The following is a 22,898-nucleotide window of genomic DNA, read 5'->3' as shown; positions in this document are numbered from 1 at the left end:
TCACTCTATTCTGATGCAAAATTGGGTGCTCCGACCCTTTCCAGGTGCTGCGCTCTACATAATGATGATTGAACTTTTGATTCTGTTGTTATATTTGTCTTCAAAATCTTAAAATACAAGTGAAGTATCTTTGACCAATATTTAACAGCCAACAGCCAATTCACATTCAAAGGTTTCACAAACAATGAGTGAGCTAAATGGACACATTAATTTGTTTCTGATAATGTTGACTGAGGGATGAAAATTGGACAGGAACCAGAACTGCCCGTTCAAAGAGCCACATTTTCATTATTGGCCAAAATTTGACTTGCTTTCGCATTTCATCTTGGACAAAAGCTCCCATTATGCAGCACTGTACAGGTAGTTCTTCTATAAAGTAATGGTTGCATTATTGTGCAACGCCATGTTATAGAAAAATTGAGCTTTAGAAACAGTGCTTAAAGTATGGCGCTGTAATCGCATTACAGCCAAAACACAATTTAAAAGCTTGCACTTTTCAGCAAGTGCATTATAGTGAATTTGCATTAATGAAACACATGTTATAGCAGAATAACCTGTACAAGTATTACTGAACAGCCAGCCTCCAGTACGTGCTGAAACTCCAAGCAATACAGCCTGGATCCACAGACATATCACTCAGAGAACAGTGTATTTCTAAGTGGTTGAAACTAAAACACAATACCGCAAGCCCTTACAATTACAAGGCTAAAACTGGTATCTCAATGAGACAATTGGCAGCAAAACTCTAATATTCAGCTAAATTTCACACCTTATAAACTTATACACTGGTTTATAAACAAATTTTAAACAAATAAAACTACCTGATAACATGATTCATCTAGGCTTGCTCTACTGAAGCCCGAAAAAATAAAATTTGATCAGATCACATTTAACATAAAAATATCAATTCTAACCTGTAGTTCTCCAAGTTTCTCAGAGGTGGATGAAATTATTTTGAAGAACCCACTAATCCCATGGGTTGGTGAAAGCTGTGGAACTCCATTTATTTGAACTCGGCCAATAGGAAGATGGTCAGGCTTTCCCATCACCTCCAATGTCAATACTCCCATATCTACCAAGTTAGAAAGGACAAATCTTTTAAAAAAGCAAGTAAATACAATAGCAGCATACAGCAGTGTTTTTTCTGGAAAAACAAACCAAGATACTTGGGAAAAAAAAGACATTTTCCATCATTAAATCTTTAAGTGATGTCATTATTTTGTTTAAAAGGGCCTGTATGTTATAGGAAGCTGATAAGAAAATGAATCTTCCTATTACAGGACTCCATTAACAAATGAGTTGAACTGTGAAACTTTGCCAGGAGGAATAGTTTATAACTAGGGTTGGAGACATTCATACAAGTGACTACACAAAATAAAATATAAATAAATTTTCTTGTTAAAATTAAGACATGCAAGCTGCTTTGAAGTATCAACAGTTTTAAACAATTCACTATAATTTCCATCTTAAATTACTTATGTATACCTGTGTCTATTTCAAAAATAATTAATCAACTTACAGAATACATCATTCTTATTTCTCAGTGAATGGAAATAAAACTTCGACGTATTTTTAAAAGTTAACTTGTAGAAAATTTGATTTTTATTGCAATAAGTCAATTCTAAATAATATCATCTCTTATTCATAATTAATTTCAAGGTAATTTTAGTACAATTTACAATTCAATTAAGCAGAAATCAAGAGTATTGATACAAAACAATGCTATAAATATATTTACTTAGTGAATCTTACGAAGATGCAAAGTCTTTGCTTTCAACATTGTTGGTAATAATCAGGTTCTGCATTTTCTTTAGTCTATGATACTAGCATGTGAACTGTGCAGAAGCTGTCTATTGATCTCTGTGAATATTACAAATGAAATGATTTATATACTGGCACCTTTCCAAACAAATTTTCTTTCCACATACTTGCTACATCACCATAACCTTTAATCACAAGAGAAACTCATTAATCTTCCTTGTACTTTAAAAATAAGACAGTATCAAAAGGGAAGTTTGTATTACTTTGGATGTAATTATTTATCCAAACAACCACAAACTGTTAAATATTGGTCAAAGATACTTCACTTATATTTTAAGATTTTGAAGACAAATACAACAGAATCAAAAGTTCAATCATCATTATCTAGAGCGCAGCACCTGGAAAGGGTCGGAGCACCCAATTTTGCATCAGAATAGAGTGAGCCAGGTCTCTAATACCAGGTCTTACACTCATTTGCATGATTCTGGATTAGGGATGCTGGAAGAGCACAGCAGTTCAGGCAGCATCCAAGGAGCTTCGAAATCGACGTTTCGGGCAAAAGCCCTTCTAGTGCTGCAATAGGAAGACCTGGGAGGATGAATCAAAGCTCAAGCCAGCACTAAGGATCACAGGTTTTAGATTTGTGCAAGAAAGAAAAATTAAGGAGGAAATTCAATGGAGAATGGAGTTGGGAAGCCTGGAGCTATGACCATTGGGTGTTCAGAGTCGAGGGTTGCACTGCAGGAGCGGTAACTCAAAGCCAGCAGTGATCAGGACAGTGTTTTACAGGCAATAAATTTAACTCATTTTGCACGTGATTTTTGGGTTGGTTCCCTGAATGCAATCAGCTAACCTCAAGTATACTGATATTGCACTAGAGACCTGAAGCATACATTAGACTTCTTATAGCATGTAAAAAGGTTAAAAAGCTGGGTATGTTATGACTATTGTTAGTCCGGTCCAAATAAGGCACGCAGTAGACTTCTTATCCAATACTGTGAGAAAGACATGGTATGCGTGAAAAATCATTACATGCCCTAATTTCTCGGCAAGATATTGAAAGGTCTTTATTAGAATGCTGCAAGTGTCTGAAGATCTTAAATAATCACCACAGATTCAATTAGAACATAATACATATTAGGAACAGAAAGCAAACGTTTGGTTCAACTACCTTTTTATTACAGATCAAATCCACTCACACTAAATTGTCTTCATTTGTCTCAATTCTTTCACATCCCAGAAATTTGTTAAATTATTTTTTCAACCCATTTCTATTGTTTTTCAAAAAGGCTTTATTTTACCATTAGGTATACATGGACATTCTGTTGGCTTCCTTCCCAATTTGTATCCTGACCTTTACATGCAACTCATTCTATAATTCGATCTGGTGTACAATTCAATTTTGTGTTCTTTAAGCATTTTTTATCCTTTCATAACATGTGGAAAAGACTAACTGAGCCAGGATTTATTGCCCATCTTAATTACCCTTGAACTAAGTATAGTTTGATAAGCAATTCCAGAGTGTGTTTCACATTACAGTGGGTCTGAAGTCACATGCAGACTAGAACAAGAATGGTAAACTCCCTTCTCTCAATAATATTCATAAATCAGATAGATTCTGACAACAATTGACGATAGTTCCAGGATGTCCATTAGGCTAGCTTTTAATTTCAGATTTTTATTGAATTCAAATTTCACCATCTTACATTCAAACCCACCTCCCAAGAGCATATGCTGGGTTCTGAGATTACTAGCTGCAATGGCATTGCCATCGTCACAGCCTTCCCCATTTGATTGCACATTATTTTCATTTGGCTGGTAATACACATGTTGCTCTTGTTAGAATAGTCAAGGTTCTGCAGGATCTTAACAAAACTCAAATTTCCCTGGTTTCAGGCTTCAGTGAGTCCCAGTGTTATGCGCGTACCCAGAACAGCAACAAGACAGGCTTCCCACACTATCCATTTCTTTTGACATTTAAAGGGCACAGCAACAGGATTCATCAAGGGTGCATCTGCAAAATTGTAAGCATGCAAAAAGAGACCATGGGATTAAGGTCACTGTGAAAACCAGACCACAGGACCTAGGATGTCCATAAAAGATAAACTACCTGGCAGATTAATGATAGAGGTAGTCAACAACAGGGAGAAGACTATCCAACCGGAAGAACAGTGCTGCGGTCGCAGGCTTTGAGCAGTTCGGGCTCAGAGAAGTCCTGGGAGGTATCGGGACTCAGAGAAAACATGTGAACTATTAATTTTTCAGTGTAACCAAGGGTTCGGGGTGGAAGAAATCCATATTGGCTTGGTATTTAATAAAGCAAAGAACTGCAGATGCCAGAGATCAGAAACAAGACAGAATTGCCATAAAACTCAACAAGTCTGGCAGTATCTGTGGGAAAAAGCAGAGTTAATGTTTCGAGTCCAGTGAGTCTTCATCAGGGATCTTCATTATTGGTTTTGGCTTAGTATTTGCTTGATGTGGCTGAGGAATACTGGATGTTGAAGTAAGCCAGGTTAGTACCAGCTGAAAAGCTAAAATTTCAGTCTGCTGAACTGCTTAAATTGTGTCCATGTATGTATTGGAGTGTAATCTCAAGAATGCAGAGGGGGCACAGTCCCAGGAAAGGAAGGTGAACAACTAGGACAAACAGTCATTCAAGCAGCTCCTGATGGAACACTGTTTGAGGGTGTTCTGAAATTAATTCTTTAAAAATGAAAATATGAACCCCACATAAAATTTACTAAACTGGGCACACTCAGAGACATTCTGTTATGGGACAGGGAAAGAGAGGAGTAAAGTTGATGATAGGGGACATCCATGGGAATTGTCTTGACCGCATTACTGTATTTCTGGGACATTCCAATAGAGTTGTCCATGCTTATTTCATGTTAATTGTGAATGTTACAAAATAAGTTATTCACTTGTTTTACTATTCTAACTTAGCAAAGTTTATTCATATTTATACAAAACCATGGAACCTTGTGGCTTTATTCTGTTAGTAAGTTCCTAGGATTTCAGACTTTGACTATTTTACAAAATATCACTTGGCCCCCAGCCAGATTTGACATAAATCTGGCAATCTAATTGGGCATCCTAAAATAACAAATAGTAATGAAAACTCAAGTTTGAAGTAGGATCAGTGCAACCAACCTGTGAGGTAAGAAGTAAATTGTTTCTGTCCACAGCGAACAGCATATCGTGCAGTTGTTTTCACAGACTTCTGTTCAATATGTGAAGCAGCTCCAGGTCGAAACAGGGTGCCGTTGGAGGTTTCACCCCACCAGCGCAGTCTAACAAGGGGGACAGCTGGAGGCCTGGGAATGTTCCACAAGATTTTACTGACTGTTACCCTGAGAAAATATTGAACCTGGCCTTCAACAAGTGGTGGCAGACTAGTAGATGGCAAGACGTCACTAATTCCTACAACATGAAATAAACAAAAATAAAATTACAATTACTTTAAGGATTGTGATTATTTGAAACAATTTATATGGTTACTTCCTGGAATCTAAATATCACCTCTTGGCTGAATATGCAATCGAAAACTTTTCATTCTTTAATTTATTCCACAACTTAAATATTCCCAATCGTCTCAAAAACAGTAATACAAGAGTAAGTTTTATCTTTACAAACTTGGAAGTTTTGGCTGTAGATGTTCTAAGCTGTCACGGAATATTGATTGTTGCAAATTTGCCAATGTAATTGAAGGTATTTGAGGAGAGCAATTAGAAGATTGCACAAAATCAAAAGAGTGGTATATCGATCTTGATATAAATGCCAAAGAAATGCCTAAGTCTTCAAAGAAGGACTACTTTTTCACCTTGCTGCTTTGGGTAGGAAGCAATACTCAGCAAGATTCTATAAATTTACAAATAAAAGTTAAAGTTTTCTCGGAATAGGGAACAAATAAAAGTATGATTCTCATCAATGTGCTAATCACACTGGACTATACAATAACCACAATAACACAGACTGCTGAAATGGGCAGATAAAATTCAATGCAAAAGTGAGATACTAATGACACATTTTGATACATTGAGGGAGAGTGTGTATTTGGTGAATTGCACAAGTTTAGAGGACGTATGACAACACAGATTAACAAATGTAATTCAAAAGGTCTGTCCAACTCTGAGTTTTATTATCAGAGGCATACAGCATATAGAGCAAAAAGGAAGTTATGCTATATAATACATTAGTTCAATCCCATACAGTGTTGCGTTTAATTCTATGGAAGAGCATCAGTGTTTGGAAATCCTCCAGAATAAATTAATTAATATGTTTCATGGGTGATAGATCAGTTACATGGACAAATTCAAGAAATGGGGTTTCTCTCCCTCCAGCAGAAAAAGCCAGGGGATTGAGTTTAAGATTTGCGAGGGTTTGCTACAGCTCTATAAAACCCTGGTTAGACACATTTGGAATATTGTGCCCAGTTCTGGTGACCTCATTATAGGAAGGATGTACAAACTTTCAAGAGAGTACAGAGGAGATTTACTAGGATGCTGCCTGGATTGGAGGGCTTGTCTTATGAAGAGGAGTTGAGTAAGCTCACCAGAGAGAAAGAAGAAAAATGACTTGATAGAGGTGCACAAGGTAATGATAGGCATAGATAGATAGCCAGAGACTTCCCCAGGGCAGAGGTTGCTGTCACAAGGGGTCATAAGATTTAGGGGAGATGTCAGAGGTAGGTTCTTTATGCAGAGAGTGATGGGTGTGTGGAATATACTGCCAGTGGTGTTGGTAGAGTCAGAGACATTAGGGACATTTAAATGACTGCTGGACAAAGACATGGAAGGCAATAAAATGAGGAGTGTGTAGGTTAGAGCTGAAAAATGTGTTGCTGGAAAAGCGCAGCAGGTCAGGCAGCATCCAAGGAGCAGGAGAATCGACGTTTCGGGCATAAGCCCTTCTTCAGGAATGAGGAAGGTGTGCCAAGCAGGCTAAGATAAAAGGTAGGGAGGAGGGACTTGGGGGAGGGGCGTTGGGAATGCGATAGGTGGAAGGAGGTTAAGGTGAGGGTGATAGGCTAGAGAGGGGGTGGGGGCGGAGAGGTCAGAAAGAAGATTGCAGGTCAAGAAGGCGGTGCTGAGTCCGAGGGTTGGGACTGAGATAAGGTGGGGGGAGGGGAAATGAGGAAGCTGGAGAAATCTGCATTCATCCCTTGTGCTTGGAGGGTTCCTAGGCGGAAGATGAGGCGTTCTTCCTCCAGGTGTTGTGTTGCCATGGTCTGGCGATGGAGGAGGCCAAGGACCTGCATGTCCTTGGCGGAGTGTGAGGGGGAGTTAAAGTGTTCAGCCACAGGGCGGTTGGGTTGGTTGGTGTGGGTGTCCCAGAGGTGATCCCTGAAACGTTCCGCAAGTGGGCGGCCTGTCTCCGCAATGTAGAGGAGGCCACATCGGGTGCAGCAGATGCAGTAGTGTGGAGGTGTCGGTGAATTTGTGACGGATATGGAAGGATCCCTTGGGGCCTTGAAGGGAAGTGAGGGGGGAGGTGTGGGTGCACGTTTTGCATTTTTTGCAGTTGCAGGGGAAGGTGACGGGAGTGGAGGTTGGGTTGGTGGGGGGTGTGGACCTGACGAGGGAGTCGCTGAGGGAGTGGTCTTTCCGGAACGCTGATAGTGGAGGGGAGGGAAATTTATCCTTGGTGGTGGGGTCTGTTTGGAGATGGCGGAAATGACGAAGGATGATACGATGTATCTGGAGGTTGGTGGGGTGTAGGTGAGGACCAGTGGGGTTCTGTCCTGGTGGTGATTGGAGAGGCGGGGTTCAAGGGCGGAGGAGTGGGAATTGGAGGAGATGCAGTGGAGAGCATCGTCAATCACGTCTGAGGGTAAATTGCGGTCTTTGTAGAAGGAGGCCACCTGGGTTGTTCAGTATTGGAATTGGTCCTCCTGGGAACAGATGCGACGGAGGCACAGGAATTGGGAATATGGGATGGTGTTTTTACAGGGGGCAGGGTGGGAGGAGCTGTAATCTAGGTAGCTGTGTGAGTCGGTCAGTTTTGTAGTGAATGTCTGTGTTGAGTCGGTCGCCCAAGATAGAAATGGAGAGGTCTAGGAAGGGGAGGGAGGAGTCTGAGACGGTCCAGGTAAATTTGAGGTCGGGGTGGAAGGTGTTAGTAAAGTGTTTGAACTGTTCAACCTCCTCGTGGGAGCACGAGGTAGCGCCGATACAGTCATCAATGTAGTGGAGGAAAAGGTGGGGAGTGGTGCCAGTGTAGCTGCGGAAGATGGACTGTTCCACATATCCGACAAAGAGGCAGGCATAGCTGGGGCCCATGCGGGTGCCCATGGCTACTCCTTTGGTTTGGAGGAAGTGGGAGGATTGGAAAGAGAAGTTGTTCAGGGTGAGGACCATTTCAGTCAGTCGAAGGACGGTGTCAGTGAAAGGATACTGGTTGGGTTGGCGGGCTTTGAGGCCTTCGTGATGGGGGATGGTGGTGTATAGGGACTGGATGTCCATGGTGAAGATAAGGCATTGGGGGCTCAGGAAGTGAAAATCCTGGAGGTGGAGGGCGTGGGTAGTGGATGCTGCCTTGGATGCTGCCTGACCTGCTGCGCTTTTCCAGCAACACATTTTTCAGCTCTGATCTCCAGCATCTGCAGTCCGCACTTTCTCCGAGTGTGTAGGTTAGGTTGATCTTAAATTAGAAAAATGCTTGGCACAACATTGTGGGCTGAAGGACCTGTGCTGTGCTGTGCTGTACAGTACAGTTCTATATTCTAGACAGACTGATCATTTTTGTGGTCCTCTCATGAAAAGGTGCAAATCAGACTGAAGTTGCGCGCTTCGGGATGCAGCCAGTAGGAGTGCAGATGACAGACTTCGATTAGCAAACCATAACTTATTAACTAAACTTTCAAAGGACAAAATAAATGCAAAATACTGCGCTAGATGGAAACCTCAAATAAAAATGGAAAAGCTTAATAAATCTAGCAGCATCTGCACAGAAAAAAGTTTAACAATTACCACTGTATTTTGGAATCAGCATCTTCCGTTTTAATTTCAAAAAAACGAACTCTTCGTAGAATAGGACCTGAGTGTCCCGTCACATGTTTTCAGATGTACAGTTTAGGATTTCGGTTGCGCCTAAGGTCATTTCCACATCTTTTCTCCCAGTCATTTATGTCCACTTACTAATAAAGCGGCCTAAAGACACAGCGGACAAATTTCACTATTTGAAACAGAAGAGAAGCGCGCCCTTTGTACCTTTGGTTTTCTTTCCGAGTTTTCCCGCTTTAATCTTTTTGGTTTTCATCGTTTTCCTGGTACTTTCCTACACATAGTATTTACAACAATTTGAACCTCTCCCACAACAAACCGATCTGTTCAATTCACTCCCGCTCCTACTACTAGCGACGGCGGCAGGACTACCTGCGTGGCACTCTGGGATACAGGAGGACCAACAGGGTGAAAGCGGACGCGATCGATTCAATCCCTTTGTTTACAAAGACGACTGCCTGAGCAACGAGCTTGACTTTCAAACCCACCGCCATGAAAGACCATAAAGGCTGATGGATGATTGGGAACGCATAGCTTCATGGGATACCGGAAGACAACCTGTGGAGCAAAGGAGTATGACGAGGATTTATTTCAATAGTTTGTCGGTGGGGGTATCCGTCACATCCTGAGAACAGCGTAGAAGCTGAACTGTGTCTCACTAGGCTCGTCTTAACTGATTAATGTTTTGTTTTAAATGTGTAGAACCAGACTGAAATGGTTTTAGCAACGTATAGGGAGAAAATGCCCTGGGGTGCGATGAATTATAGAGCAGAGTTGTTATAGCGCGGAAAGAGACGCTTCGCCCCATCGAGTCCACACCTGTCATCAAACATCCATCAGTTCTGATGAACAGTAATATAAATTCCAAACGTGAGCTTGCTGTCTCTCCATGGATGCTGCCTGACTCGCAGTGATTTCCGGCATTTTTTATTCGGTACAGATTCCGGTATCTGCACTTCCATTTATTCTAATCTCATTTTCCAGTACTTGGCCCGTAACCTTCTCTGCTAAAGATTTTCAAGTGCTAATCTGAATGTTTTTTAAATATTCTGACGGTCCTGCCTCTATCAGCCTGCCAGGCAGTGAGTTCTAGATACCCACAACCTTCTGGATGCATCTTTTCCCCTTCAAACTCACTCTAAATATTCTGTTCGTAACCTGAAAACTGTAGCCTTGACTATTAATCCTTCTACTAAGGAAAATTTTTTTCTTCTTATCTACCCTATCCATGCCCTTCAGAATGTAGCACACGTCAATCAGATCCCCCTTCGCCTTCTCTGCTCAGGAAAATAACCTCAGTCTTTCTACTTTCTTCATAGCTGAATTGCTGTAGCCCAGGAAACATCTGGGTTAAATTTTCACATCCTTCTTTGGTGTGATGACCAGAACTGTCCAGTGCTCTAGCTATAGCTAAACTAATGTTATAGACAGCTCCATCATAATCACTTTGTACTTGTATTCAATACTTTGATTAATAAAGGTCTATCGCAAATATCCCACATACCTTCTTTACTACTTTATCTGCATACCCTGCTACCTTCAAGAATATACGGTCATGTACACCAAGGTCCCTCTGATCCTCTACTTCATCGGATGCTAATATTCAATGTGTACTATCATGTCTTGTTGTCCTGCCAAAATACATCACTTCACACTTTTCAGCCCATCTGACCAGCCCAGCTATATTGTCCTTTATTATAAGGCTTTCCTACTCATTATTTACACTACTAATTCTCATGACATCTGCAAACCTACTGATCATACCTCCTACATTCATGTCAAAATCATTAATGTACATAACAATCGGCAATGGGCCCAGCACTGAACCCTGTGGTATACCACTAGACACAGGGAAATTCAAACTGAATTAAACAGCCCTACTGGGGAATTCATGCAGGACCACGAGAACATCGAGATCAGCACAATCCTTTCTCTTGATGTAAATAATTATTCAAAAACACAAATTAAATGTGATTATCATTATTATGAAAAAAGAATCTAGAATTCTGTTTGGGCGTATTACCTTCTGTCATATCATATGGTTTGACAGCAATGGCATTTGTTTCAAAAGACAACTGCAGCCCAGAAACAACAGGCGATCGTACAAATTATAAGGAGCTTTGAAAGTATTAAAAACAATATCTCCATGACACTCAGTTAGTAACTGGAGGGTGTGAAATTAGGACTCTCATTGAAAGATCAAAGGAACACATTTTTTTCAACAATGATTAACAGTTCAAACAGTTATAATTAATAGAATATTCCATGGTTGAATAATTAAAACATAATTCATTAAAATTACAATGCAAGACAACAAATGTTTTGGGAAAATGTGTTTGTTGAAGGAGATTGGAACTAATTGAATTGGCCATGCTAATTTGACCATTGTGTCCAGGGATTTGCAGACGAGGTGGTTTAGCCATGGAAAAATGCAGGGTTGCAAGGAAAGGGTGGGGCGGTGGGTCTGGGTGGGATGCATTTTGGAGGGGGTGGTGTGAATTCATTGAGCTGAACAGCCTGCTTCCATAGGGATTCCATAAAATCTATGGATACCACTTTCAGAAATCAAACAGACACATTAAGCCAGTGAATGGAAAATTGTTGACTCTATTTCCAAAAAAATACAAATTGTAACATTCAAACACTTTATAAAACAGTTAGTTACACTTTTGAAAGACACAGAAAGTGGGCATGCTTCCATTTGTAGGCAATCTACTGAATTCCAAGAAATAATTAGCTGGGTTTAGGCAACTACAATTCTTTCAAATGTTTGACCATTCTTAATTTGAGAGATCTATAACAAAGTTACTCAAAGGAACTGTGTACTGTGACTGATTATGTTTTGCTCTGAACAGATATTAGCAAGTGATTAAAATACAGTACTAATTCAAGAATTAACAAATGGATTTGTTCCTGTCATCAAGGATACAGTTTCCATATTTGCATTTAGACTTCTCTGTAATTCATCAGGATCACAATTTGGATGTTGTGAACTGACTTTGTGTTGTATATGAGAGAGTATGCTGGAAAGTCCAGATCTTAAGAAGTGCATCTCAAAAAATCCTGAAGTTCCTTATAAATAACACATTATTTGTAATGTGCAGAGTTAGAAACCATTTTCCATACAACCTCAGATACAGCAATTGATAAGTGACTAGTTAATTTGGTTTTGGGATGTTTTTGATAAGTGTACACAGTTTAGAATGAAAGAGATCAAACACAACTTGAGTGACCACTTTACGGATCACTTCCATTCAGTCCACAGCGCAAGCTTCTTGTGGCCTGTTATTATAATTTTCCAACTTGCTCTCATGCTGACATCACTATCCTCAGTCAACTGTACTTATCTAATGAAGCTCAACATAAGCTTGAGGGACAGCTCCTAATCTTTAAACTATGACTTTACAGCTTTTTGGACTCAGCTTTGAATTTAAGACCTTAATAATTGCCACCCATTTTGTTCCCTTTGCTTGTTTAGGCACACCTTTTATTTATTTCTTCCCCCATCACCATTCCTTTTGGCCTTGGAAGATCAACTCATTGAATTTCTTCTATCTTTCGCCCTATATCAGAATTTCATTTTGTCATTGTACTCCCATGTCTTGTTTAAAAGCTATTGCATTCCTAACTTTTTCCAATCCTGATGATTAATTTTACTCCTTTCTCCACAGATGCGGTCTGACTTGATGAGTACTTCCAGCATTTCCTGTTTTTAGGTCAGATTTCTATCATAAGCAGTTTTCTGCTTTTCGGGTCAGGAATATCTTAGATTCCTTAGGCAACACCAATTTACTTGATCCCAATTAGAGCAATAGTAAAAGCAGCATTGTTATACCTACAGAGGAGATACTATGTATATTCTATTTTTTGCGATTCTCTCTTCACGTTCTTTCCTCTTTCTGAGGGTGAATGCAGTGTTACATCAGTCACTTCCCTAGTAAAATCAGCATTTTTGCAATTAGGTTTCACGGCGAACTATGAGATGGAGGTTGGTAAGGTCCTAATCTTTTCTGAAGTGACTGACACAAATCACAAGTTATACATCCAAATTTGCTGAAGAATAAATTTAGATGACATTGTAGACTGCCGAAAATACCATTAAATTATAAAATGGATGGCCAAACTGAGGCAGAAGGAGTTCAATATAATCAAGTGTATGTCTAAAGAAATTGGGGGTTTAGGTGCATAAATGTCAGAAACAGGTACAGAAAATAATCAAGAAAGCTAATGTAATGCTAGTCTTTATAACTAGAGGTCTGGATTACAAGGTTGCATACGTTATGCTGCAGTTAAACAGAACCGTGGTTAGACCTCACCTGGAATACTGTGAGCAGAACTAAGCACCACACCTTAGGAAAGATATATTTGCCTTGGAGAAAGTAAATCATAGGTTTACAAGAATGATATCTTGACTTCACGGGTTAAGTAATGATGAGAGATTATACTTTCTCTATAACTTAGACTGAAAGTGATCTGATTGAAATCTTCAAGAAATTAGCAGGATAACTTAGATAAACTATTTGCATTGGTTGGTGGTTCTAGAATCAGGGGGCCCAGTCTAAAAATTAGGACCAGACCATTGATAAGAGATGTGAGGAAACAGTACATCTGTATGATTTCTACATACAAAGGATGGTAGATGTTTGGAATTCTCTTTCACAAATGGGTAGTGGATGTTGGATCAGTTATTAATTTAGAATTAGAGATAAAGCTTTTTTGAGCAAAGGTATGAAGGGATATAGGCCAAAGGCAGGTGTGGAGTTAGACCACAGATCAGTCATGCTATTGACTGGTGGAACAAGCTGGAGGGGCTGAATGGCCTTCATTTGTTAATATGTTGATCAGGGGTGTGCTCTGGATATGTCACACATCTTTCTGGTGTCTAACCTTTAGTATTCTCCACTTGCTGGGAATATCTATCTCAATATTCCAGACATCATGCACTTAGCTTATGTTGTCACATAACTACATCAGGTGAAATTGATAATATCCTCCTTTAGTTGGTCCTCTGAAGCAAAGTAGAGTGGTATGAGGTCCGTGTGTGTCATCAATTATTTTGAGGTATGAACGAAAGCTGAGGACATGGTAGGCCACTAATAATCTTTACCTATAGTCATAAGCATGTAGACAGCAGTGACTCACCCACATTAGATGTGAACTGCTGTGCCACTAACTCTGTGAAATCAAGTGAATTTGTTTCAATTTACAGTACTTCAGTCTTGCTGAAACCATGATTATGAGTTTAGGAAGGTCATTTGGTCCTTCTAAGACAAGGGCACTTGACAACAAAAATGTTTTAGGGTGCCATCTCTTATATGTTATTTTAACTACATCACACTTCAGACTAATTAACTCATGGAATAAACTATCACACCAAATGTGGTTGTACTTCTTTTCTGAGTAAACCTCAAAGTTCCACTATTAAAATTTTCCTAATGTTTATATCATTACACTTAATAAATAGTGTTTGCCTTAGGTCACCTTCACTGCACTGATATTCTACCTCAGTTTCTCAGAGTAGGAGATGAATGTATGCCAAATATATTTTAAAATGTGAAAAATTGTTTCATCATGCCTTTCTGAAACATAACTAGATTTTAATATTTGATTGGAGTAGGGTGGGCAAAAACAAACATTAAAAATGGTGTGATGAAAAGTGTGCCATTTATATATATATTTTAGTATAATTTATTTTAGAGTTTGGATTTTTAACTTGTGGCATTTTGGCTTTGGTTTGTGTTCGTGATTAACCTGTTAGAATTTCTGCAGACGTGGATTTTTTTAAACCAGTACGAAATAGATGGAATGCTAATGGGATTTTTTTATTTGCATTGGGAGACTTTTCGGAGAGGTTTTATACTGAAGAGAATTAGTCTACTTTCAGTTAGTTTTACTTAAAAAATGCACAATCTGCAGGCAGTCAATCCATGCAATATTTTATAAATTCCACTTTGGAAATAGAACCAGTCTGACTCAAGATTGGGATACAGACAGACTCTAACCTCACACCGTTAGTGCATTGTCTGAACTGAGATGTTACCTTTTTTAATAAAACCTTAAGTTATCTTGAGGATGTGACTTAAAAGAAGTTCTGGGATTTACATATTAATGAACCGAAACTTGCAACCCATTCTAAAAGATGAAAGACTTAACAGCAATCTAGCTTTGTTTAATATATCATTTCAGTTGCATGACACTGCAATCTTTTGCTATAAATTCTGTCTTATGGTCCTGCTCCACAGCTACCTGATGAAGGAGCAGTGCTCCGAAAGCTAGCACTTCCAAATAAACCTGTTGGACTATAACCTGGTGTTGTGTGATTTTTAACTTCAGTTAGAAGAGTCAAGAATTGATTTTTCTTTTGCCTCGGTAACACATATAGCTTGGAAAACTTTTGGTTTCAGTTTGTAGAAGTCATGGTTGAAGCTGAATGCTCGTAATAGTTTCTCCTAAAGAAATTAGTTAGTTTGGAAATAGGTTAGGTAAGTGCAAAGATCTTAGATTGAAAATTTGAGACCACAAGTTTTTGGAACCCTACAGAGGCTATTCAAAATGGAGGAAGTATAAACTCAATTATGCGAATACTCTGGGAAGAGGCTATCAAACTCAGAAGTGAGAAATGAAAGTAACAGTCAAGTCAAAACTGTAGATATGACAGAGAAGCAAATTCTGTCTGATGTTTGAGTACTATAACGTGGTAATGTTGGGATAGATCAGATTGTATTTTTCCAACGTTTTGAAATCTGACAAAATTGTGTTACATGTTATAGCTTGGTTTATTCAATTTTTTTTCTTTTCCATAATAAACTTCTGGTTATTGTCAAAGCCTGATCTGAAATGTTTGTGCTTATGTTCTAGTGAAAGACTACCTTGAGTAATAAAAAAAATCAATCAAGCCAGATTTCAGTTGAGGATCTCACTCGTTCAATAATAACATCAGCTGGGATTGTAACAATGATCACATCCTAATATAGGATCCTAATATTTGATGTGATCCTATCCTAAGATGGGAAACTTTGTTTCCTATTCAGTAGAAAGCTGAGAGATGTTTTGTTTATTCTCTCAAGAGATCTAAATATCACTGGTCAGCATTTGTTACCAATCTCTAATTATTTTTGAACTGAGTGGTTTATGGGACCATTTCAAAGGGCAATTAAGAGTCAACAATACTACTGTGGAATCACATAAAACCATAAGACATAGGAGCAGAAATTAAGCCATTCAGCCATTGAGTCTGCTCCGGCATTCAATCATAGCTGATAGGTTTCTCTTCCCTATTCTCCTGCTTTCTCCCTCGAATCCTTGATCTCATTGATACTCAAGAACCTATCAATCTCAGTCTTAAATATACTCAATGACCTGGCCTCCACTGCCTTCATTGGCAATGAATTCCACAGACTCACCACTCTCTGGCTGAAGATATTTCTCTTTATTTCTGTTCTAAAAGGTCTTCCCTTTACTTTAAGGCTTTGCCATTGGGGCCTAGTCCATCCTACCAATGGAAACATCTTCCCACATACTTCTAAACTTCATTGACTATATACCTAGACTCCTCAAACGTTCTTCATATGTTAAGCTTTTCATTCCTGGAATCATTCGCGTGACCCTCCTCTGAACATGTTCCAAGGCCAGTATGTCCTTCCCAAGATATGGGGCCAAAACTGTGCACAATTCTCCCAGTGTGGTCTGACCAGAGCCTTATACAGCCTCAGAAATACATCCCTGCTTTTATATTCAAGTCCTCTCAAATTAAATGTCATTGTTGCATTTGCCTTCCTAATTAATGACTCAATATTGAGAAAATCCTGGACTAGAACTCCCAAGTCCCTTTGCATTTCAGACTTCTGAATTTTCTTCCCATTTAGAAAATACTCTTTGCTTCTATTCTTCCTACCAAAGTGTATGACCTCACACTTTCCCATATTATACTCCATCTGACACTTCTTTGCCCACTCTCCTAACCAATCCAAATCCTTCTGCAGCCTCCCCATCTCCTTAATGCGACCTATCCCTCTACCAATCTTTATATCATCTGCAAACTTAGTCAGAGTGCCCTCAGTTCCCTCATCTAGATCATTAATATATAAAGTGAAAAGTTGTGGTCCCAACACTGAGCCTTGCGGAACACAACTCAGGCTACCATCGTGAGAAGGGTCCTTTCATCCCCACTCCCTGCTTCCTGCCAGACAGCCATACTTCTATCCATGTTCGCAACTTGCCTCTGACACCATGGGCCCTTATCTTACTGAGTAGCCCCCTTTTCGAAGTCCAGGTAGATAACATCCATTAGCTCTCCTTGGTCTAACTTGCTTGTAACTTCCTCAAAGAATTCCACCAGATTTGTCAGGTATGAGCTCCCCTTGATGAATCCATGCTGACTTTGTCCTATTTTACCATACACTTCCAAGTATTCAGAAATCTCATCCTTCACAATGGATTCCAGCAACTTACCCATTACCGAAGTTAGGTTAATCAGTCCATAATTTTCCATCTTTTGCCTTACACTCTTTTTATAGGGGTGTCATGTTAGCAATTTTTCAGTCCCCTAGAATCCTCCCTGATTTTAGTGATTCCTGAAAGATCATCAATAATGCCTCCACCATCTCTCAGCTATCTCCTTTAGACTTCTGGAGTGTAGTCCATCTGGTGCGGGTGATTTATCCACTTGCAGGCCATTCAGTTTTTCTAGCACATTCTCCTTGATGACGGCCACCATATTCAGCTCTGCCGCCTCACTCTTGAACTTTTGAGATATTACACGTCTTCCACCATGAAGATTAATTTGAAGTAATTATCCATTACCTCAGCCATTTCCTTGTTCCCTACCACTATCTCTCTAGCATCATTTTCCAGTGGCCCAATGTTCACTTTTGCCCTTTTATTTCTAAAGAAATTCTTACTGTCTTCCTCTATATTACTGTCAGCTACACCAAGGAAGGATGACAGATTTTCTTTCCTGAAAAACATTAGTGAAAAAGGTGTTGTATTTTCATGACAATCAATGATTATCTCACAATTACCATTACTGAGACTTTCAATTTCAATTTTATTAATTTACTTTACATTCCACCAACTGCTGTGATGTGATTTTAATCTGTATCCTGAAGACATTAGCCTGGGTCTTTGTATTACTGGTCCAGTGACATTAGTTACAATTCGAGATGAGACCACAAAAATAATGTAAGTGTCTTTTAAGAAAACAATACTTTTTTGTTTTAAACTAGGCAAGGTTTGACATACTAGATACTTATTGAGATATTATCGCCACAAAATTCAACAGTTTCCACAGTTCCCAGATTCCACAGACTCCATCCAGTCTTGGTCTTTTCTAGATGAGCTGACCAACTCCTGAGGCTGCATACAACAGCCCTCAATACTGGGCAGAAACAGATGTAATGAATGTAGAATATCCTCTGTTTTTGCTACAATTTTCACAGGCTGCAGGCTTACAGAGTATGAATTGAAATTGACAATTGGATTTTGTCATACATTACTTTTTATCACCTCCCTTTTATGTAATGACTTTCACTAATAAACCTTAGTTAATGAGCTCTTTCCTTCATCATCTTCCAGCTAGTGCAGGCATACAAAAGGCTGATTACGATCTTTCTGCACCCTAACAATTCTGTAAAGTTAGTGACTGAGTGGAAGCTTCATAATAACATATTTCCTATTAGTGGAGCTGGAAGAGCACAGCAGTTCAGGCAGCATCCAACGAGCAGCAAAATCGACATTTCAGGCAAGAGCCCTTGCCCGAAACGTCGATTTCGCTGCTCGTTGGATGCTGCCTGAACTGCTGTGCTCTTCCAGCACCACTAATCCAGAATTTGGTTTCCAGCATCTGCAGTTATTGTTTTTACCTTATTTCCTATTAGTGCCAATTATTAGTCTCCACAGGTGATTAACTTACAAGAATACATTTAGAAGCAATTAGCAATTCAAAATTGACACCCAAAACAGGTAAAATGTGATCATTTTTCTTGCCAAACAATTGCCTAACTGCCTTAAACAAAGGTATGGCTAGATTTTTGATTTTCTTTATAAATCGAGAATATCTGGATCAGGCAAAAAGGGGTGGCAGAAGATAAGGCTGGATTGGGTTGAATGGCATAGCAGGATTCAGAAGCACCCTTATCTAAGAGTAATTAAAATTTTCAATATGACTTTAGCTGTCATTTTAAAATTTCCTTCACCCTCCAGAAGGGTTGCCTGCTTGGCTGTTCCAGGACGATCTCAGTATCTATTCAGACGTGCCTTGCTTCCATTGCTGCTGGTTGAAACTGGTACTGGGAGAACCGACTGGAAACCCATCTCCACAGCGGGCATCCTCCCTGCTCCCTTGGGCTTCTCACAATGTTACACTGAAAAATAAGAGGTATTCTGCAGCAAGTGTGCGCAGCTGGAAATACAGTATCTGGAATCGGTCATCGTGAGCGATAATATGATGAGTTTCCTGTTCAAATTGACTAACTTCTAAATTAATTAATTCTAAATAAATTAAAACAGCAATGCGGACACTGTTTTGAAAAAAAAAGTCATACCGGACTCGAAACGTTAAATCTGTTTCTCTTTGCACAGACGCTGCCAAACCTGCTGGGTTTCTCCAGCATTGTGCGTTTGTTTCAAATTTCCAACATCCGCAATATTTGTAATGCGAATTTGTTCCTCCCCCCAAAATTCGATGACCCGTGATGGCGTCAAGCAGCTGGCAAGACCAGAACTTCCGTTAAAATTCAAAGTGGTAACCAGGGCAACGGCGCGCCGGAATCTAAATATAAAACCTATAACTTCCAGAATACTAAACAGACATCCGGTGCTGGTTAACCATTACGTAATGCGGTGAACGGCATCATGGTAAGTGTAGTCCTCTCGCTCTGCGGTGCAGTGTCCAATTGCTGACAAAGGTCACTGGGAGGACTACAAATCCCAGCAGTGAGGCATCAGCGCAACAACTGCCTCTCCTACCGGAGGAGTAGGCCATCTTCAGGAATATAGACAGGACTTTTAACAATTTGTATTTAATCCCAGTGTTCACTATTGGCGAGGCTGCATTGGTATATATGTGGCGCCTATAAGTATAAAGACCGGAGCAGTCGCTTCTGAAGAGCTGTGGCATTAATCTGACAAGATTATTAATTTTATTCTTTTAAAACATTTCATGTCTATGAAACATGTCTTCTTTAGAGAAAGAATTGTTCTTGAGTAAATTGCCGTCGCGACCACCGATGCCGTCAGGTCCCCACTCTGGAGCTAAAATGAGAATGGGGTTAGTGTGCACATTAGGTTTTTAAATTCAAACTGTCGTTTCTGTTTGTTTTCTTGCTGACTCCCTACACTAGTCAGTTTTTGAGACGATTTTAAATCAATCGGAACTGTGGTTTTATTTTCTGTAGTTTGGTTGATTTGAGATTCTTTTTTAAAAATCACTTGTAATATCTCGTAGATGTATAGTTAAATAAACTTAACCTTGTTTTGCCATTTCAATACATCTCTTCAACAGAGACGAGTAGACGGATGATGCAAGTTTAACTTAGTTCTTTTTTTAATTGCTTGCAGTATGGACTTCAGTACGACCTACGGATTGATGCTTTCTTCCTCCTTTTTAAAGCAAACTATAGTATTAATTTTTTTAAAATGTAAGTGGAAAAATTCAGTTTTTATCTGTACTACATGCTATATATAGCTTGTGATTGAACAATATAGAGGCAATACTTAATCTAATTTGGCAAAAGCAACATATTATCGTTTCTGGATTTCTAAACTAAAATCAGAATACTGAAAATACTGTAGAGAGAGGAAAAACAGTTAACATTCAATCTATGACATTTCATCAGTTCTATTTTCAGAATCTAGAATTGGGGCGCATAGTTTCTGAATTCAGAGGTTACTCTTTTTAAAACAAAGATGAAGAGTAATCTCTTTGGAGGATTGTGATCATTGGAATTCTCTATCCCAGAGTTCTGAAGGTTGAGTCATTGAAAATGTCAAATGTTGAGGTGAAAAGATTACAGGAGAGTTGAGGGTTACATGCAGCACACATGTAAGCTGAGTTGTTGCTAAAATCAGATTAATCTCGAATGGTGCAGCAGACTCAAGGGGCTGTATGGCCTACTCCTATTATCCCTTATGTTCTCAACTAGAAATGGTGACAGTGCAGATTGCGAGGAAGGATTGTTTTTGCATACTTTGATCCACATGAGTTTTGGTATTAGCTGACTCTCTCTTGATTCCTTCTGTGATGAGTAGGGCAGTGAGACATGTATCATTTAAGTCTTGTCACTTAACAATTCTAACACTTTTATTGTGTTTTATTCATAATCAACTTAAATAGACCATTTCAATTTTGCTAGAAAAGGGAAACTATTTAATGATTATATGTGTGAGATGCTGTTTGAGTTGAACTGAAATGATTAGTGTTCTGGTTGAGGCTGAATCTTTATGATGAAGTCTGATTTTTGAATCTAATTTATACTATTCATTGGAGCAGCATTTATTTTGAAATATCTTCAGCATTTAATTTGCTGCTAAAAGGTTTGTGGCTCACTGCTTACCTTGGTGTTATGTTTAGATCAGAATGTGATTGAACTGCCTTTATTTTTGTTGTTTGCAACAAATATTTCTTTTGAACAATCAGTTAACACTCTCCTTCCTCCCCACACTCTTCCTGTTTTTTTTAATGAAAGAAGAGCAATTTTAATGCCACATTTAAAGGGGACAGTGTCTGGTTCATGGAGTTCTTGAGTTGGTATAACCTGAGGCTTTTATTTGTTGACTAGTATGCTTTAGTTGTGACAAAGTATCTGAGTTCTGAGTAATTATTTTCCCATTTGGTTTTTAACTGTCTGCTGTTTTCTAGGATGAGACAATGAGCCAGGAGAGTCTTGCTTATAATTCAGTTTTTCTTTCTGTCCTGGTGCGCAAAAGCAGTAAATGAACTATAGTTAGATGTGTAATCTGAAGTCTGAATCCATTTTCTTTCCAAGATGGCTAACTGGAAGGTGAGCTTTTCAATTCCTAAGAGGAAGGAGAGATCTTATTTTCTGGATGCTGATTTGGTTGCCTGGTTTTGTTGTCTTTGGACAAAATGGTCATTTCAGTTGTGATGACTTCATTTATTCTGTCCATATTGAGAAAAGCTTTGTGAGACCTATCAGGTGACCAATGCAAATTGGTCCATATTTTGTTCTTAAAAAACATTTTAACTATGAAAAATATTTTGGCTCTAACAACCAGAGGTTAAATTTTAACAGTCCATATATACCACTATGATATGTCTGTGTTGACATCAACAAGAACAATGCAACATTGTCGTTTGGCCTTTTTTTTTTAAAAAAACACATTCATTCCAAAACACAATGGGAAAGCCTGTAAGGTGTTCTCAACGTACATTTTATGGAATACATTACCTTAAATTGTTTCCACCTGTGATGAGTATGTAAAGAGCAAAGCTTGGTCCAGAAACTAAAATATTACTTTCAACATTGGTGTATACCTGTAGTGTGTTGCTGGAAAAGCGCAGCAGGTCAGGCAGCATCCAAGGAACAGGAGAATCGACGATTCGCTTATGCCCAAAACATCAATTCTCCTGTTCCTTGGATGCTGCCTGACCTGCTGTGCTTTTCCAGCAACACATTTTCAGCTCTGATCTCCAGCATCTGCAGTCCTCACTTTCTCCTTGTATACCTGTAGTGCACAATTTGTAATTTGGCTTTACACAGTTCAAGTCATATTTAATTTTCAACTACCCTATACTTTGTGAATCCTGGCTTTAACACTGCATTGGAAAGAACCAGCTGCATAGCTTATGAGATGCATCATATAGCCAGACCTCTGAACTATTAACTTCTTTCTTTGTTGTTAGCGGCACAGTGGGTCAGTGGTTAGTACTGCTGTCTCACAGCACCAGGGTCCCAGGTTCAATGTGCAGTCAACCGAGACTGGAATTCTCCCTGTGTCTGCGTGGGTTTCCTCCCACAGTCCAAGGATGTGCAGGTCAGGTGAACTGACCATGCTAAATTGCCCATAGTGTTAGGTGCATTAGTCAGAGGGAAATGGGTCTGGGTCGGTTACTCTTTGGAGGGTCGGTGTAGACTAGTTGGACCGAAGGGCCTGTTTCCACACTGTAGGGAATCT

At 39.3% G+C, this 22,898-nt stretch overlaps 2 protein-coding genes across 6 annotated transcripts in view; one reads left to right on the top strand and one right to left on the bottom strand.

Moving 5' to 3' along the window:
• The window catches only part of c2cd3 (C2 domain containing 3 centriole elongation regulator), a 171,155-nt gene extending 151,676 nt beyond the window's left edge, over window positions 1-19,479 (bottom strand). For 2 of the 4 annotated variants that reach the window (XM_072577056.1, XM_072577057.1), the window contains exons 1-3: window positions 8,973-9,200; window positions 4,915-5,184; window positions 915-1,072 (exon numbers count right to left, since the gene is read on the bottom strand). In XM_072577056.1, coding sequence (XP_072433157.1) covers window positions 915-1,072; window positions 4,915-5,184; window positions 8,973-9,021 — 477 coding nt within the window. In that variant the 5' untranslated portion in view covers window positions 9,022-9,200. Of the gene's footprint in view, window positions 1-914; window positions 1,073-4,914; window positions 5,185-8,732; window positions 8,950-8,972; window positions 9,201-17,216; window positions 17,722-19,306 lie in introns of those variants that run through there. The other 2 variants (XM_072577058.1, XM_072577059.1) reach the window with 2 other exon arrangements.
• Window positions 19,480-19,601: 122 nt separating this feature from the next.
• The window catches only part of ppme1 (protein phosphatase methylesterase 1), a 61,372-nt gene continuing 58,075 nt past the window's right edge, over window positions 19,602-22,898 (top strand). The window contains exons 1-2 of one of the 2 annotated variants that reach the window (XM_072577063.1): window positions 19,602-19,619; window positions 20,322-20,401. In XM_072577063.1, coding sequence (XP_072433164.1) covers window positions 19,617-19,619; window positions 20,322-20,401 — 83 coding nt within the window. In that variant the 5' untranslated portion in view covers window positions 19,602-19,616. Of the gene's footprint in view, window positions 19,620-19,724; window positions 20,032-20,321; window positions 20,402-22,898 lie in introns of those variants that run through there. The other variant, XM_072577062.1, reaches the window with a different exon arrangement.

Source organism: Chiloscyllium punctatum, chromosome 9, assembly GCF_047496795.1.
Source record: "Chiloscyllium punctatum isolate Juve2018m chromosome 9, sChiPun1.3, whole genome shotgun sequence".
In the NCBI taxonomy this organism is placed as follows: domain Eukaryota; kingdom Metazoa; phylum Chordata; class Chondrichthyes; order Orectolobiformes; family Hemiscylliidae; genus Chiloscyllium; species Chiloscyllium punctatum.
The sequence above is the reverse complement of the archived record's forward strand: the minus strand, read 5'-3'. Positions and strand labels throughout refer to the sequence as shown.